The 16,401-nt window shown below is 38.2% G+C and overlaps 1 protein-coding gene across 4 annotated transcripts in view; it reads left to right on the top strand.

The window, feature by feature from the left end:
• Window positions 1-16,401, top strand: part of RPS6KA6 (ribosomal protein S6 kinase A6) — a 146,386-nt gene that overhangs the window by 15,466 nt on the left and 114,519 nt on the right. For all 4 annotated transcript variants that reach the window (XM_036841133.1, XM_036841134.1, XM_036841132.1 and 1 more), the window contains one exon: window positions 14,055-14,114. In XM_036841133.1, the coding sequence (XP_036697028.1) occupies window positions 14,055-14,114 (60 nt within the window). The remainder of the gene's footprint in view (window positions 1-14,054; window positions 14,115-16,401) is intronic.

Raw genomic sequence — 16,401 nt, 5'->3', positions numbered from 1 at the left:
CAAAGCAAATCATTTTAATGAATATTGCAGGTGCTATCAAGTTATCTATAAGTAGTCTGTTGACTGTAGAATTCAATCTAAAAGATTATAAATATAAAGTCTACTGGGGAAATGGCCATAACTATTAATAAACCTTTGAAAATATTTAGTAGTTTAAAACTCAGGATGCGGCCTTCCCTGGTGGCGCAGTGGTTGAGAATCTGCCTGCTAATGCAGGGGACACGGGTTCGAGCCCTGGTCTGGGAAAATCCCACATGCCACAGAGCAACTAGGCCCGTGAGCCACAACTACTGAGCCTGCGCGTCTGGAGCCTGTGCTCCGCAACAAGAGAGGCCACGATAGTGAGAGGCCCACGCACCACGATGAAGAGTGGCCCCCGCTTGCTGCAACTAGAGAAAGCCCTCACAGAAACGAAGACCCAACACAGCCAAAAATAAATAAATAAATTAATTAATTAATTAAAACAAAACAAAAACAAAAACTCAGGATGCAAATTAAATCTATGTGGAAAGCAAAACAAAAAGACTTATTTTTGGAAATGCCCAACTAAAAGACTGTTAGTGAAATTGATAAAGTGTGTCATAGTAAAAATATACAAAGATACTTTTCACTTCTCTCCAATTTGTGATTCTTAAAGTAAGGCATCTATGCATGAATGTATGTACCTTTATGGGTTAATTTGGAAGATTGTTTTCAAGTTGACCAAAAATGATTCTATCATTACTTAAGAGTAATGTTCCCACGATAGTATGTCGAAACTAAATCTATTAAATCAGTAGCATATGACGATGTAGCAGTAAGTTTTGACTCACAGATATATTATTTTGCACACAGGTAGCATTATGTACCTTTGGTGAATTATTAACTAAAATGTTTCATATACTTTTTTCCTGTATTTTCTTTTTGGCAGGAAAACATTCACACATCAGGTATTTATTGAGCACGTGTCAGACACTGTGCCAACTGCTTTAAGAGCATTATATTAATCCTGAAAACAAAATGGGGGTTATCATGATAATATGTTTTGTTGTTGCACAGTGAGGTAAATGTGGGTGTTTGGAAGCTGGATCTGATGTTTCCAGGTAACCTCAGGATTCCCTTGGAACACATGTTCCTAAGGAACTGTTGGGCATTTGGTCTAGTTCTGTTGACCAAACAGGGGAAGGGAACTGTGGATTTGAGTAGATGGACACAATATGCTAGGAGAATAGATGAATTCTAAATAAGACATGGTGGGGGGATACCAGTAAGATTGGAGGTAGCTAAGGTAAGGAGATCTCAGTATTCAGTGAGTAGTCTGGGGCACTGATGATATATCCAACAGTCTGTTTGATTTCCTGCAGTGGCTAGACTTTGGGAAATGTGGACTAAGGGATTATTTTCCCAGGCGTAAGGGGTCTGTATGGATATTAAGAGAGACATTATAACAACATAACTCTAGTGAAATAACTATCCCAAGAAAAGTCAGCCATTTTAATATAAAGGGGAGTAAGGGTGGCTCATTGGCCTTGGTTAATAAAAGATTCCCAAGCTGAACAGATTAATCAGATGGCCAAGAATTGGGGCCAGAGGCTTATTCCCAGCAGAGTTAAAGCAAGATCTATGGTTTTCATAGAATTACCATCAACAGAGGATGCCCACTGTATGTAGTAGGGCACAGAACATTAAGAAACCTGTAGCCACAAGGAAGAGTCCCAAAAGTTCAGTTCTCCAGTCCTTCAAAATTAGGGGACCAAAGGGCCAGGGTCACTTTTTCTGAACTGTCATTCTAGGTGTAAACCCATACATGAAAATTTTCACTCTTTGAAAATGTGTCTAATATAAGAAGGAGAATAAGGAGAGTGGTAGGTTGATGCATCACCAGATATTACATAATGAAGGAGATAACACAACTCTATGGTGACCACAATTAGAACAAGGGTAATGAGAGAAATTTCATTGCTGGGGATCATGGAGAGTACTGGCCTGGTCCAGAGTCTTGGAAGAGCCATCTATATCAGGTGTCATCTGTTTCACTTCTGGGTCAATTTCAGCTTTAGGTCTCCAACTGTTTCAGAGGCCCACTCAGGTGGAAACACCTTTTTAAAATGTGAAAAATGAATCCAAGAATCAGTGCTTTTAAGTTTAGCAGCACAGGGGTTGGTTAAAAGTACTATGATAGGGTCCCTTCCATCTGGGCTGTAAGGAGTCCTTTAAAAGATGTCTTTTCCAAAAACATAGTCCCCTGGTTGTAAATTGTGGTGGTCTATACCTTTGTCCCCTGAGAGCACAGTGTGAAAAGATTTTTCAACCAGGTGCTTATTTTTCTTTAGAGCCGTAATGAGACTTTGACAATAATGTAAAAGGTCTCCCTTGACTAGAAGTGGCTCATACAGTCCTGAGTCATGAATCATGGGTCTTCCAGTGATTATTTCAAATGGTGACAGTTTCTGTTTTCCAAAGGGTATAGATCTTCAGTTTAATAGAACTATGGGTAGCAATTTAAGCCAACGATGGGTGAAGGCCTTAGAGAGTTTTGCCAATTGAGTTTTGATTATGCCATTGGTCTTTCCACTAGACCAGAAGGTTGAAGATGATAGGCACAGCGGAAATGTAATACAGGCCAGATCACAAACAGCATTTAGAATTTTTCCAGTGAAGTGGGTACCTTTATCACTATGTAATTCCAAGGGAATTCCCCAAGTAGGAATAGTCCTTTCCAACAGTATTTTGTCTACTGCGAGGGCAGTTGCTCGTTTGTAAGGAAATGCTTCTAACCAATGGGAATACACGCAAACCATCACCAGAAAATATCTATATCCTTGAGAGTGAGGCAGCTGGATAGAATCCAGTTGCCAGACAGCAAAGGAACCAGGAGGCAAAGGAAAGTGGCCTTGAGAAGTATGAGTAGGTTTTTCTGCGTTGTACTTAGGACAGATCTGACACCTCTGACATATTTCGGTTGCTACTGTGGGAAAAGGTTTTGAAAAGTATTGTTTTCCCCAGGCTTTCATTTTATCAGTTCCCCAATGAGTCATTTCATATGTTAATCTTAACATGGTTTCTTGAGTGACTTCAGAAAGAACAGGGAAACCATTTGGCCCATACCAAAGCCCAGTATGTTGATCAAATGTGCATCCTTCAGAAACCCACCTCTGTTCCTTAGCTGTAGCATGCAATTGCCCATCTCTGATAATACCCTTTAAATCTTGGTGTCCTTCCAAGTAGTAGGTAACATGGTGTGAATAGAATGACCAACAGGAGGAGTTTCCTTTATGGAGCCTGAATCTTGTAATGCTGCCACCTTAGTGGCTCTATCTGCTCATTGGTCCCCTTTCCTTCCTCAGTGTTGTCTTTGGAACATGCTAAGACCATTATTATTGTCAGTTGTTGTGAGCAAGATTGCATCCAGTAAGGCCTTAACAAAGGGGCCGCTTTAAATTTCATTTCCCCCTGAGGTCAGGAGACCTCTGTGTTTCCAAAGCATTCCAAAGTCATGAGCTACTCCAAAAGCATACCTGCTATCTGTGTAAATGTTAGCGTGTTTGCCAGAGCCCAGAGTGCAGGCATGAGTGAGTGCTTATAGTTCAGCTTGTTGGGCTGAAGAAGCAAAGGGCCAAACATTAGATTCTATTAAAGTGAAGGGAATAGTAATAGCATACCCAGTTTTCACATGCCCATCGTCATTTCGTAAGTAGGGGTCATCGGAAAACTAAGAAGCATCGGAGTTGTCTAAAGGTGTTTCTTGTAAATCTGGATGTGGACTAGTCAAAAGATCAGTTGTGGTTATGCAGTCATGTGGGGTCTCATCTGTTGGTGATGGTAAGAGAATAGCAGTATTTAGGGAGTTACAATGAGACAAAGTGACATTTGGTGAGGAAAGCAATAAGATTTCGTAAGATGTCAGTCAGCTAGCAGATTGTGTTGTGTATAGTGTGAGTTCCTGAGTGCCTCAACAGAGTGAGAGACAAACACTTGTAAAGAAGACCCTATAACTGTTCTGTAGTCTGCAGAAGGGCAGCAGTGGCTGCTGTTGCTCAAAGGCAAGGTGGAAGTCCTTGAGTTACGGGTTCCAATTGTTGGCTATAATAGCCGATAGGCATGCTTTTGTCTCCGTGCGGCTGAACAAGCACTCCAAGGGTATTTCCACTAACTTCATAGTAGAAAGGGAAGAGAATAATTAGGGTTTCCTAAAGCAGGGCCTGTGGCCAACTGAGTTTTTAAAGTTTTAAAAGCTGACTCAGCCTCATGATTCTAAACAAGAGGATTGTGTCTCTTGTCCTTTAAAAGGGAATAAAAGGGTTTTGCATAAAAGGAGAAATTGGGAACCCAACTCCTATAATAGCCTGCTAGCCCGGGAAAGCCTCTCAACTGGCATTTGGTGACAGGAAGGGGAAACTGTGATATGCCTTGGATGTGTGTAGTATCCAGCATTAGCCCTTGAGGGGTAAACAAATGACTCAAGTATCCTACCTGGGTTTTGTTGACTTAAAGAAAAACACACAACATAAGAGTTGTGAGTTTAAATTTTATTCAAGGACCTTAATGAACACCTTTTTATATGCCCAGGAGACAGCCTCTCCATAGCTCTGAGGGAACTGCTCCACGGAGGTAGGGGAGAAGCCAGTATATATATGATTTTTTAGCTAGAGAATACGTGCAGGCAAGCATAATGCATCTTCCTAAAAGATTACTGCAAGTCACGAAGAACAGATATCTCAAGTTTGATTTTAGTGCTTCTCTATGTATGGGAAGATGCAAGAATCTGGGTTCATTAAAATTATTCCTGAGATATATATCTAACTATTTAAGGGGCCTGCTTGTCCAAAGCACACAGCATCCTGTTATTGTCTTAATTTTCTCTCAGACCGTGCTGTTGGTCAGTGACTGCAGTGGGTTGTGACTTAATCCTTGTAGAACTGGGTGGTGAGCAGAAACACTCTTTGATCTTCTTTGTTTATATCTCGAACAAATTGGAACTTAACCCTTGAGACCTTATGTTCTTTATGTGCTAGCTGAGTGGGAGGTGTAGGCTATCCTTGAGGCTTGCTTTCTCAGTGGGGGAAGCATAACAAAAGGTCATCACCATATTGGAGTAAAGTAGAGCCTCGGGCAAAATATAAATTGGCCAAGTCTTGTCTCAATATCTGTGAAAAATAAGTAGGGCTTTCTGTGTAGCTCTGAGGCATAACGGTCCAAGTAAATTGATGTCCTTCCCACATAAAGGCAAACAGGTACTGACTATCTGGGTGGACAGGAATGCTGAAGAAAGTACTACATAAATCTCTGACTGTAAAGAACTGTGTGTTTAGAGGGATTAACTTGAGAATGGTATGAGGGTTGGGGACCACAGGGTGACACGGTATGACTGTATTGTTTATAGCTTGAAGATCTTGAACAAAATGCCAACCTTGACCATGAGGCTTGCGTACGGGAAGAATTGGTGTGTTGCAGGGACTGGGGCATGGGCTCATTAGGCCCTTCTGGAGGTGTGCCTCTACAGTGAGATAAATTCCTTCCAGGGCCTCAAGCCTGAGAGGGTATCATCTGAGGTGAGGCAAAGGTTTATTAGGGTCTACCTGGATCTTAATTGGTGGTGCTGAATGAATGCATCCTATGTTATTTAAAGAGGTGCACCATAGATAGGAAGAACAGAATTTAGCAAATTCTTGTGATTGGGAGTTGACAAGACAGGAGCAAGGAGGGGATCTCAATATTAGGACTAGAGTTAGAAGTAGAAATCCTTGAGGAGTCAAGGATTTGTAAGTGTATTTCCCCTTTTGGGGAAGAGGAAACATTAGGTTGTAATTTTTCCAGGAGGTCTCAGCCCAAAAGGTGTACATGAGCAGAAGGAGCAAGAAGGAACTGGTGAGTTCCCTAAAGAGAGCTTATCTTGAAAGACAAGGGGGCCACCATTTGTACTTTTTCTGTACTCTGAAGAAGGGGGGCCTTGAGGCTGGTGGGGTTCAAGACAGACAAAGTTGCTCCTGTGTCCATAAGAACAGTAATAGCCTTGGCTCCTATAAAAAGGTCCAGTTCTCCCAATGGGAGTACTGGGAAGACCCCGACACTTTCCTCAGAGCATCCCTATTCATGAGTGTACAAAAAGGAGGCACTTCTCAAATTTCTCAGAAAGTTCATGAAAAAAGTCAGAGCAAGGGGTCTCGGGCTGCTAATAGAACCTTCTTTTTAACTTTAGGCAATTCTTCCAGTGGCCAGTCTACTTACAATAGTGGTAGGCGCTTGGCTTCTGGAAGGGACCCTTATGGGAACTCTGGTCTTTCCATTGAAGTGGCCACTGAGCAGCAGCAGCCAGTTGATGCAGTTGCAGATTCATGATTTTAGTGGTCTTACATTTTTTTGTACATTTGATTGTTAGATAGCTGATTAGCCAAATTGACTAGATCAGGAGAGACCACTGTTTCCCAATTTGATTGTACCCATTTCATCAGCAGTCCAAGTTCCTCATCTAGTCCCCAACAAAGATTGAATTAAAGAGGGTTGAATATTGTTTACCCCAGCATGTAGTCTGGAGTTTTCCCAGAATACTAACTTTAGGTATGAATGATAATCATGAACAGTTTTATCAGGTCTTTGTGTAGTAGACTGAATTTTCCCCAGTCAGTGGGGCGTGGAAAAGCGTAAGGAATTGCTTCATGAAGGGCTCGAGCCACCTGAGAAGCTGGTGCCATCACACTGATGTCCTTTCTGTGGATATCATCTAAAGGGTGAAGCCAGCTGGCAGTAGTTTGCAGTGTCTGGCTTGATTTTCTCCAGCTAAGATTCCTTTTAGTTGATACAAGTCAGAGAAGCCTGGATCATAGGTTTATATCACAAGGTTAAATTCTTCTGCAAAGCGGAGGGGGTCCTCAGTGACCTTGGGAAATTCCTTGGCTATGACCCATAATTCTGCAGGGGATGAAGGAAGGCCTGTAGTCTACCAGATAGCAAATGCCATCAGTGTTCAAAGTAGTGACAAAGGGAAAGGTTTTTATGGGAGGGCTGGGAGGTGGGGTAAAGATTTTGGAGGAGGAACAGGAGAATCAGAAAGATAGAATGGCAGCTCAGCAAGTTTAGGATACATAGGAGCCAAAGGAGAAAGAGGGGAGGAAGAGGGCTCTTGAGCCTTTTCTGGAGTATTTAGATGAGAGCACAGATCTTTATTTGCAGCAGTGAGTTTGGAAACAGTATCCTGAAGTGAAGCAGTTTTAGATTTGCAAACCTTTTGGGTTTCATGAGCTCACTGAGAGGCTTCAATGTGCTAATTGAAATAGGCTTCCCATTCTATTTGTTTAGTTTTGAACCCTTTAGCTCCTAATTGTGCACATAAAAAGACCAATTTTGAAATTTCAGAAGTTCCCCATTGTAGCCAGATGTTATCTCTGGTATACCATTGCCATTCATCTAGGTAAGCACAAGAGGCAGCACCGTACTTTTTGTACAGGTACCCAGCTGGAGTCCCAGATGGGCGAGAATCCTTCCCCAAAACAGTCTTAGACTGTGATCATCCCATTATAGTGCACTCACCAAAAGGGAGCAAGCCCTTAAGCGACTGACCAAACAAAAGACACCCAGAATAAGGGCCTGACTCTCAACCTAGGAGGGAGGTTTGGGACTGAGAGAACTTATTACCCAGATCCAACGCCACTGGGGAGACAACAGAGCACAAGGGGCTCATGCAAGTATCTTGCTCGAATCCACGGCAGCTTTGGAGATGGGAGGAAGACTGCTTTGGATCCCAATTCTGACACCAAAAATGTCAACCAAAAGGACCATGAACTGTAAAGAGGCAAAAAGACAGTTTATTTGAGGTCTTAGAATTGCAATTCGGGGATCACAGATTCTGGAGGAACCCAGAATAGTGTCCCACTGGAAGAAAATAACAGGTTTTTCTATAGGAAAAAGAGGGCAGTTAATACAGGCTTTCATAGGTTGTTTACCAAGAATTTGGATTGGAGGGTAAAATTGTTCTTTACATACAATTGGGTTTTGGAATGCATCTCATTCATTACTAGGGAAAGGTATGTTTTCTTTAGTCCAGAACAAATCCAGTTCTCAGCATTATTCTTTCCTTTTAGCAACACAGGAACTATTCAGCAGTTTTAATTTAGAGCGTTCAGCAAAAGTCCAGCATGAACAGCAAACATGGAGGTCCTCAGGTCACATGTCATTCATTCCTGACATAGTTCTTTTCACAACTCATACCAGCTTTCCCAAAGTAACCTGGATGATATTTGTAAAAGTTGATCCTGTGTTGATGCATGCCACCAGCATTACCCTGGCCTCCTGGGTACTTCCGGTGTTTGCCAGTGCAGTCATGGCTATGGCTCACGTGACCCTTAAGTGTTTGGGTCTTCCTTAGTCTGGATGGCATGTCAGCAGCCAAGATCTGTGATCAGTGATCTTTGATGTTACTGCTACAATTCACTGAAGGCTCAGATGATGGTTAGAAGTTTTTAGCAATAAACTATTTTTAAATTAAGGTATGTACATTGTTTTTTAAGACACAATGCTATTGCATGCTTAATAGACTACAGTATAGTGTAAACATAACTTTTATATGCATTGGGAAACCAAAACATTTGTGTGACTTGCTTTATTGCAATAATCTCTTTATTGTGGTAGTCTGGAATTGAACCTGCAATATTTCTGAGGTATGCCTATATACAGACAAAGACCTTTGTTTTAGGCAGATGTGGACCCACCTCCAAATTTAGATCTGATTTGCTGTAGCTATTTAAATGAAGTGAAAATAATTGAAGAACTCTTGTTTCTAAATCTGTCAGCAGCTAACCTGGAAACATGAAGCTTATTTGAGAGAGAAAATTTTCTTTATATGTGAACTTCTTAAACATTTTTAACATTAGGTACTATATAAATATAGGACTTTTGTCTACTGGGTGGAATTTGGGGATCCTGGAGACTACTTGAAAGTTTATAATACTATCAAATTTGTTGTGAATACTGGTGTCCTATGTATGTTTTGTTAATGATTTACATCACCCATACTTCTCACTTACCTTGTACCTTGTTCTTCCTTGCTTGTTTATCTCTCCACTTCTTTCTTCAGTATATCTGTCAACACCAAGTCATGAGCTTCTTGAGTTTGACACTGAGAAACAGATGTATGCTTAACAGTGTTAGCATGGCCAGATTGCAGTCTTTTTACAAAACTCTGTGCACTTATGTGTTCATTTTCCCACACCACCTCCAATTCTAAGGATCTGAAGGGAAAATATTTTTTCTCAGTTTAATTTTCCATGATGAGCTGCTTTTGTCATTAGCAGTAAGAAAATGATAGTTTTGGGGTGACCTATATGATTTTCTGAGATCAGGTGAGTACTTTGACTCAGTTTAGTATTTCTATTTGTCCAGAATCTTATAAAGTGATCTATTTAATTATTTTCTGAGAGGATGAAAATAATTTAAAAGAATTCTCCACTAGGCTCTGATATGAGAGGGTGTTCATTTGGGTTTGAGTATTTGAGTAAATTATTACTGTCTTTATAATTGTTGATAAGCTTTTCAGAATCTTATGTAGGAAATTTTTTCTTCCCTATTTGGCACTTAATTGGCAGAAACAGCCTATCTGCTTGTTTTTTCAAATTATAAATTTTATTTTTGAAATAAAGGTTTATCGTCCCAGAGAATTCTGAAAATGTTTTTGTTTTCATGCAGGTAAAAATGACTTAATTTATAGTAAATATCACTGAATACTGAGGTCCTTTATAGGAATGAATATTCTTAGGCTTCATGCTAAATTAATCATAAGATGGTATGAATTGGAAGTAACCAGTAACTGAGGTAACAGAGGAAAGCAGTATTACCTTTTTCTACGGATAATCCTGAGAGCCATTTTGTAGTAAAATTTCAGTTATCAGTATTCTGTCTTAATATTGGTTTGTGGACTCTCTTGCTGAATGTGCCTTTTCCTATATGCTAGTGATGAATTCATTACCGTGTTTTTTTTTCATCCCGCATAGTCTATATGTGCTTTTGAGTTAAGATGATAAATAATGGTGCTGTTTATTGAAATCGGGAACCCTGGAGGAAAGCAGATTTATGTGTGTGTGGGGGGGAGATCACTAATTTGTTTTTGTATTGGTTATTTTTGAGACATGTGAGATGAGCAAGTGGAAATGTCAAGTAGGCAGTTCGTTATATGGATCAGGAGCTCAGAAGAGTAGTGTCTGAGTAAATGTGAGTCATGTCAGTAAATTAGCTATCTGGAGAAAGAATGAGGAGCGAGATGAGAAGGTGAGCCAAGTCCATTTCCTGAGGATCTACAATGTTTCAAGGATACTGACAAGAGCAAAGAAATTGGAGTAAAAGAAAATTAAAGTATGGTATCACAAAAATGCAAATAGAAGAGAGTGGTTGGTCAACTGTGACATGCTACAACAAGGTCAAGTAAGATAAGGACATCATTGGTGATGAACCATCATTTATTTGGTTCTTGTTGAGATTTTAGAAGAAAGATGCTAGTCAAGTAAATAATGCAGGGTAAATTACTCTTTAATAAGTTAATTTTAAAATTTACGTACAGTAAAATTCACTCTTTTTTATGTAAGGTTCTGAGCTTGGACAAATACGTAGAGTTGTGTAACCACCACCACAATCAAGGTATAGATTAGTCCCATCATTCCCCCCGCCACCCCCTGCAATTCCCATTGGTGCCTACCCCTGGGCCTAACCTCTGACAACTGCTAATCCCTTCTCCATGCCTTATAGTTTTACCTTTTCCAGAATGTCCTATAAATGGAATCATACAGTATGTAGCCTTTTGAGGCTGATTTTTCCCATTTACTATATAATGTATTTGAGATTCACCCATGTTGTTGAATATATCAATAGATCATTCCTTTTCATTGCTGGATAGTATTCCCCCTTCCTCTCTCCCCTTCCCCTGGAAACCGGTGATATGAATTCTTTCCCTATAGCATTTTTTCAGTGTCATATACATGTAATCATACAATATTTAGCCTTTTGGGTTTGGATTCTTTGTCAGTACAATGCATTTAAAATTTATCCATGTTGTTACAAGTATCAATAATCTTTTCCTTTTTATTGATGAGTAGTATTCTATTCTTTCTCCACATTGAAGGACATCTGGAATGTTTCCAAAAAAGTTATGAACAAAGCTGCTATACACATTCATGTATAGAGATTTTTGTGTTAACGTAAGTTTCCATTTATCTCAGGTAAATATTCTCCTACTGGTTTCTGACCTCCATGATTTCTCATAAGAAGTCTGCAGTTATTTAAGTTGATGTCTATGTAATGTGTTTTTCTTTCATTACTTTCAAAACTTCTTCCTTTTCTCTTCTGATTTAGAGTAGTTTATTTCAGGTATGTCTTGAGGTGGCTTTCTTTAATTTTATACTTTTTGGGTTTCACTGAGCTTCTTAAAACTGTAAATTTATATTTTTCACCAAATTTGGGAAATTCTCAGCCTTTTTAAAAAAAATAGCTTTATTGAAACATAATTCACATACCACATAATTCAGCCATTTAAAATGGACAACCTTGTGTATACTTAGTATACAGTATTCACAAATATGTACAACTATCACCACAGTCAATTTTAGAACTTCTTTGTCACATCAAATAGAAAGCTTTTACTATAGTTTTAGCTATCACCCCCATCTCCTCATCCCCCAGCCCTAAGGAACCACTGATTTACTTTCTGTCTCTACAGACTTTCCTCTTAACATTTTATGTGAATTGAATTGCCATTATTTATTTAATTTTTTCTGTATTACTGTTTTCTTTTTTTGTGATGTTAATGATATAGATTTTAGATCTTCTGATATTGTTCCACATGTCTCTAAGACTCTGTTCATTTGCTTTTAATCATTTTCACTCTCTTCTTCATATTGGTTAATTTCTATTGATCTGTTTTCATTTATTATTTCCTCTGCCATCTCCAGTCTTTTATTGAGCCCATCCAGTATTTTAAAAATATTTCATACATTGTAATTTTTAGTTTTAAAGTTATTTACATTTGATTTTTTTATAGTTTCTTTTTCTCTGCCTATAACTTTTAATCTTACCATTCAAGTGTGTTTATTTTCACCCAAAAGAGCATAGTTATAATAGCTGCTTAAAGTCCTTGTTAGCTGTTTCAACATTGGAGTTGTCCTGGAATTGATACCTGCTGATTTTGATTGTTTCAGCAAGCAGTCTGTGTGGTTAGGTTCAGACTCCCAAGTTTTATCTCTCCCTCTCTGGATGATGGTTCCAATGTTAAATATGTTTTCAGAGTGTTTGGGTCAGCACCCTGCGTTTGCCACTTAGTGCCTGTGCTAAATCAGTGGTTTAGTCTGAGACTTGAGCAGTGATTGATATTGCAGTTCCATTTTCAAAGCCTTTGTTAGACTTCTTTGGTTTTATTCCACACATGTGCAGTTTGCTGTTGAGGCCAGGACTGTATCTGTTCATACACAGAATTAGGGAATATCCTTTTCCCATTTGATCTCGTCCATGATTTCCTCTACGGATTCTCCAGTTGACATGGACCTTTTATTCTTGTTCCTCTGACCAGAAATTTGAATTTCTCTCATAGTCTTAGCCTTTCATGCTGTTACATAGCTTTGCACTGTTGGGGCTGCCTGTTGGGGTGAAGTGAAGGAGAGAGTGAAAAAAACAACAACAGGGATTACCCCCATACTATTCTTATATGAGCCTCTTTTTCTGGTTCCTCTGACCAGAGAGAGAGGTCTTCTCATGAATGAGGCTTGCCTTGGAGCAGGAATGGCAGTCAAAAAAGGGAAAAAAAGTGGGAAAGAAAGAAAAATTAGGGTTCTCCTTATGCTCACCAGCTCAAAACTGTGTCTTTTTTGTGGTCCTCTGTTTAGAAAGTGGGATTTCTCTTGGAAATTTTGTTCATACAGGCGTTCCATGACTCAATCTCTCCTTGGGTCAAAATCAAGAGATAAAGGTGAAAAATAAACCCAAGAAACTCACCAGAGTACTAGTTACTATTCAAATTTTGATTTCCCTTCCTAATCTGCTTGCTATTATTTAGTTTTCAGAGTCCTCAGGTAGTTGCTTTTTGTGTTTTGTCCAAAGTTTTTAGTTAATAATCAGAGGAGAGATAGTCTTATTCCATCTTGGCTGTCACCAGAAGCTCTATTTAATTTACTTTTTCTTCTCTCTTTCTTTTTTAATATTTTTAAAATTTTCTGTGGATTCATAAATAGACAGTGGTAAAATTTATTTTTTAGACCATCTTGCTGTTGCTTAATTTTCAAACATCTTAGATCAGTGGTTGGCAGACTTTTTCTGTAAAGGGCCAAATAGTAAATATTTTAGGCTTTACAGGCATAGGTTGTCTGTCAACTGTTCAACTCGGCTGTTGAAGTGAGAAAGCAGCCATAGATAATATGGAAACAAATGGATGTGTCTGTGTTCCAGTAAAATATTATTTATAAAAACAGCGGGCCAGATTTGGCCCATGGGCTACAGCTTGCAGACCCTTGATCTAAATTCTCTACGCTTACTCCTTCCTGAAGTATTGCTTGAAGAGTATTATTACCCGCTAAGCTTTGTATTTTGAAATAATTTTGTTTCCATGGCCATTTATATTTTTCTCCTATAGTTTATTATTTCTTCTGTAGAGTAACTCAAATTTTAATTGAACTGATCGAAAGGAAAGGAATTCACAACAGTGCAATTATATGAAACTCTTCCCATCCTAATTTGCTTTGAATATATCCTCACAATAAATTTCCTCTGTGGTATTTTTCCTGTCTCATAAATATTTGGTTCGGGACAGTCCTAGTGAATGTATACATGTCATATGTTTAGTGTATGTTCATTCACCATAGCAAAGCTTTAAACAATATGAAATGAAATACACAGCTCTGAAATTCAAGGATTTTCAAAGACAATCTGGAAATCATATTAATAATGTTCCTTTTTTAAGTACCTTCTATGTGTCCTTTGTCCTTTTGTGTTTCAGTAAGTGTGGATCTTGTTAAATTGTGAAGGGCAGTGCCTAGGGTTATATTTTTCTTAGTTACTACTCTTGTTCTATTACTCTTGAACTTCAGTTTTTGAACAATATTTTTCAGGTGAATGGTCTTAAAATGGTTGATGAGCCAATGGAAGAGGGAGAAGCAGATTCTTGCCAAGTAAGTACTCATGTTAACTTATTAAGCTACATTTTTAGACTATAAGGAAAGAGAATAATATGAAAGGAGAAAATCTTCTGTCAGTTAAATAAATGTATTTAGGTAAGTTAATAAGCAAATCCAATTATTAATAAAACGGCAACAGTTCAAAATATAGGCCAGATTTTCTTGCCAGAAATTCTTATCCATAAAGTTTTTTTTTAACAACTTTATTGGGGCATAATTTGCATGCCATGAAATTTACCCATTTTAAGTGTAATGGATGAAGTTTTTATTACCAGTATATGAGTAACTGGATTATTTAAATATAGAATCCTCTGAATTAAATAAGACTGGCTTCAACTTTAGGGTAGAAAGGAGATCTAACGAGAAAATATTTAACTAAAAGGATAAATTGAGGTCATTTAAAATCTATTTCCTGGCTTTCAAAAAGGACTGCATGTAAATTATTTCAGAAATTTCTAACTGGTTTAAAAGACTGCTTAGCTATTAGGCAGGCCATTCTATGCAAGGCCTGTAATCCTAGTCTCCCGTTTTACAAGGCCTAGTTATACAGAAGAGAGTTCTTAAGATTTTAGGGAGGGTCTGACTAAAGTAGACATCCCCATCGATGTTGTTATTTTGATTATCATTTCTATAGATATTTTCATAGAATTGTAGATTTTGTTTAAACCTGGAAGGAGCCTCAGAGATAGTATTCTATAATACTTTCATTGTATATATAAGTCTACTGAGACCTGTAGAGGTTATTATGATTTATACTAGGCCATAAAACTAACAAGTAGCAGAATCAAGGCTTAATGACCCGGTGTGCCTCATGTTAGGTCAGTTGTGTATTGTGTAGATGCAAAGAAGTGGAAAATAAGGAAAGCACTGTTCTTTTCTTATTTAGCTGTGGATAAAATCATCCTTCATGTCTTTATTTTCCCCCTGAAACCTGTTAAAGTGAATTTTTCTCAGATAGGAACCAGCAGAGAGATTAAAATTGGGTTTGTCCAATACTCTCCCTTGAAATGTCCTATGTAAAAATCAACTTTCTCTGCAGATACTGATGTAACAGTAATCTCAGTTCTGATTAACAAGATGGGACGTAAAATGTTGTCATTTTAGCTTTTGTAATTTACATAATAGCTTTTATGTTAATTTTGAATGTAATTAAATGTAAACTTCTATCAAAATCATCTAGAGCTTTATCTGCAGATCATATGCGCTAAGGCATAGTAATATTTATGTTGCTAGTTTATAAACGATAGAGTGTAAGGAAATACAAAGGCAATGGGGAAGTGTGTATTTCAGTATTAATAAATTAACAGGGAAATACCATGCCCCACAGCACAGGAGGAAAAAAAAATGTGTGTGTGTATGTATGTATGTGTACATGTGTAGCCAATGTAAACACATAGACATATACATAGGGTTATTGTTAAATATTTACTTTTCTAACTTTAATAAAAAAAATGATGGTACAAATGAACTTATTTACAAAACAGAGTCACAGATGTAGAAAACAAACTTATGGTTACCAAAGGGGAAGGGGGGAGGGATAAATTGGGAGATTGGGATTGACATATACACACTACTATATATAAAATAGATAACTAATAAGAACCTACTGTATAGCACAGGGAACTCTACTTAATGCTCTGTAATGACCTATATGGGAAAAGAATCTAAAAAGTATTAGATGTATGTATATGTATAACTGATTCACTTTGCTGTACAGCAGAAACTAACACAGCATTGCAAATCAACTATACTCCAATAAAAATTAATCTTAAAAAATGAGCCAAGAAGTACAGTTTTAATGGAAAGACAGTAAAAATATAGTGCTCGATGTTAATGTGATTTACATTAGGCAGTCAACTTCAGTGGCTAGAAAGGGGAATCTAAAGTTTTGCGGAATAAGGAACCTAGAATCACTTCCAAGGATTTGATTTAATTTGTGGCCTGAGTTATTGGGACTTAAAGCATTATGTATTTCTGCTGTGTGAGAGTTCAGATATTCATTTTGTGTCAGTTAAATGATCTGGGTGATAAGAAACACTAACCATATAAATTTTATTTTATTTTTTAACTTTTTTGCCTTGCCTTGCCTGGCTCCTGAGTCTAGCCCACAACTGATCACAGGGCCATGGGAATACTTGGTGCTGCGTGGATTGGATTTGACCAAAATCCTGGGTAGAGAACAGGGGAAAAGTGGGTTCCCAAAGGAAATTCTGGGAGCTGTTTTACCAGATGAGAGATGCTCCCTACTCTCTGTGAGTGAGGCAGGACAGAGAAAGCACTG

Source organism: Balaenoptera musculus, chromosome X, assembly GCF_009873245.2.
Source record: "Balaenoptera musculus isolate JJ_BM4_2016_0621 chromosome X, mBalMus1.pri.v3, whole genome shotgun sequence".
In the NCBI taxonomy this organism is placed as follows: domain Eukaryota; kingdom Metazoa; phylum Chordata; class Mammalia; order Artiodactyla; family Balaenopteridae; genus Balaenoptera; species Balaenoptera musculus.
Note: the sequence above shows the minus strand (reverse complement) of the source record. Positions and strands in the feature narration are given on the sequence as shown.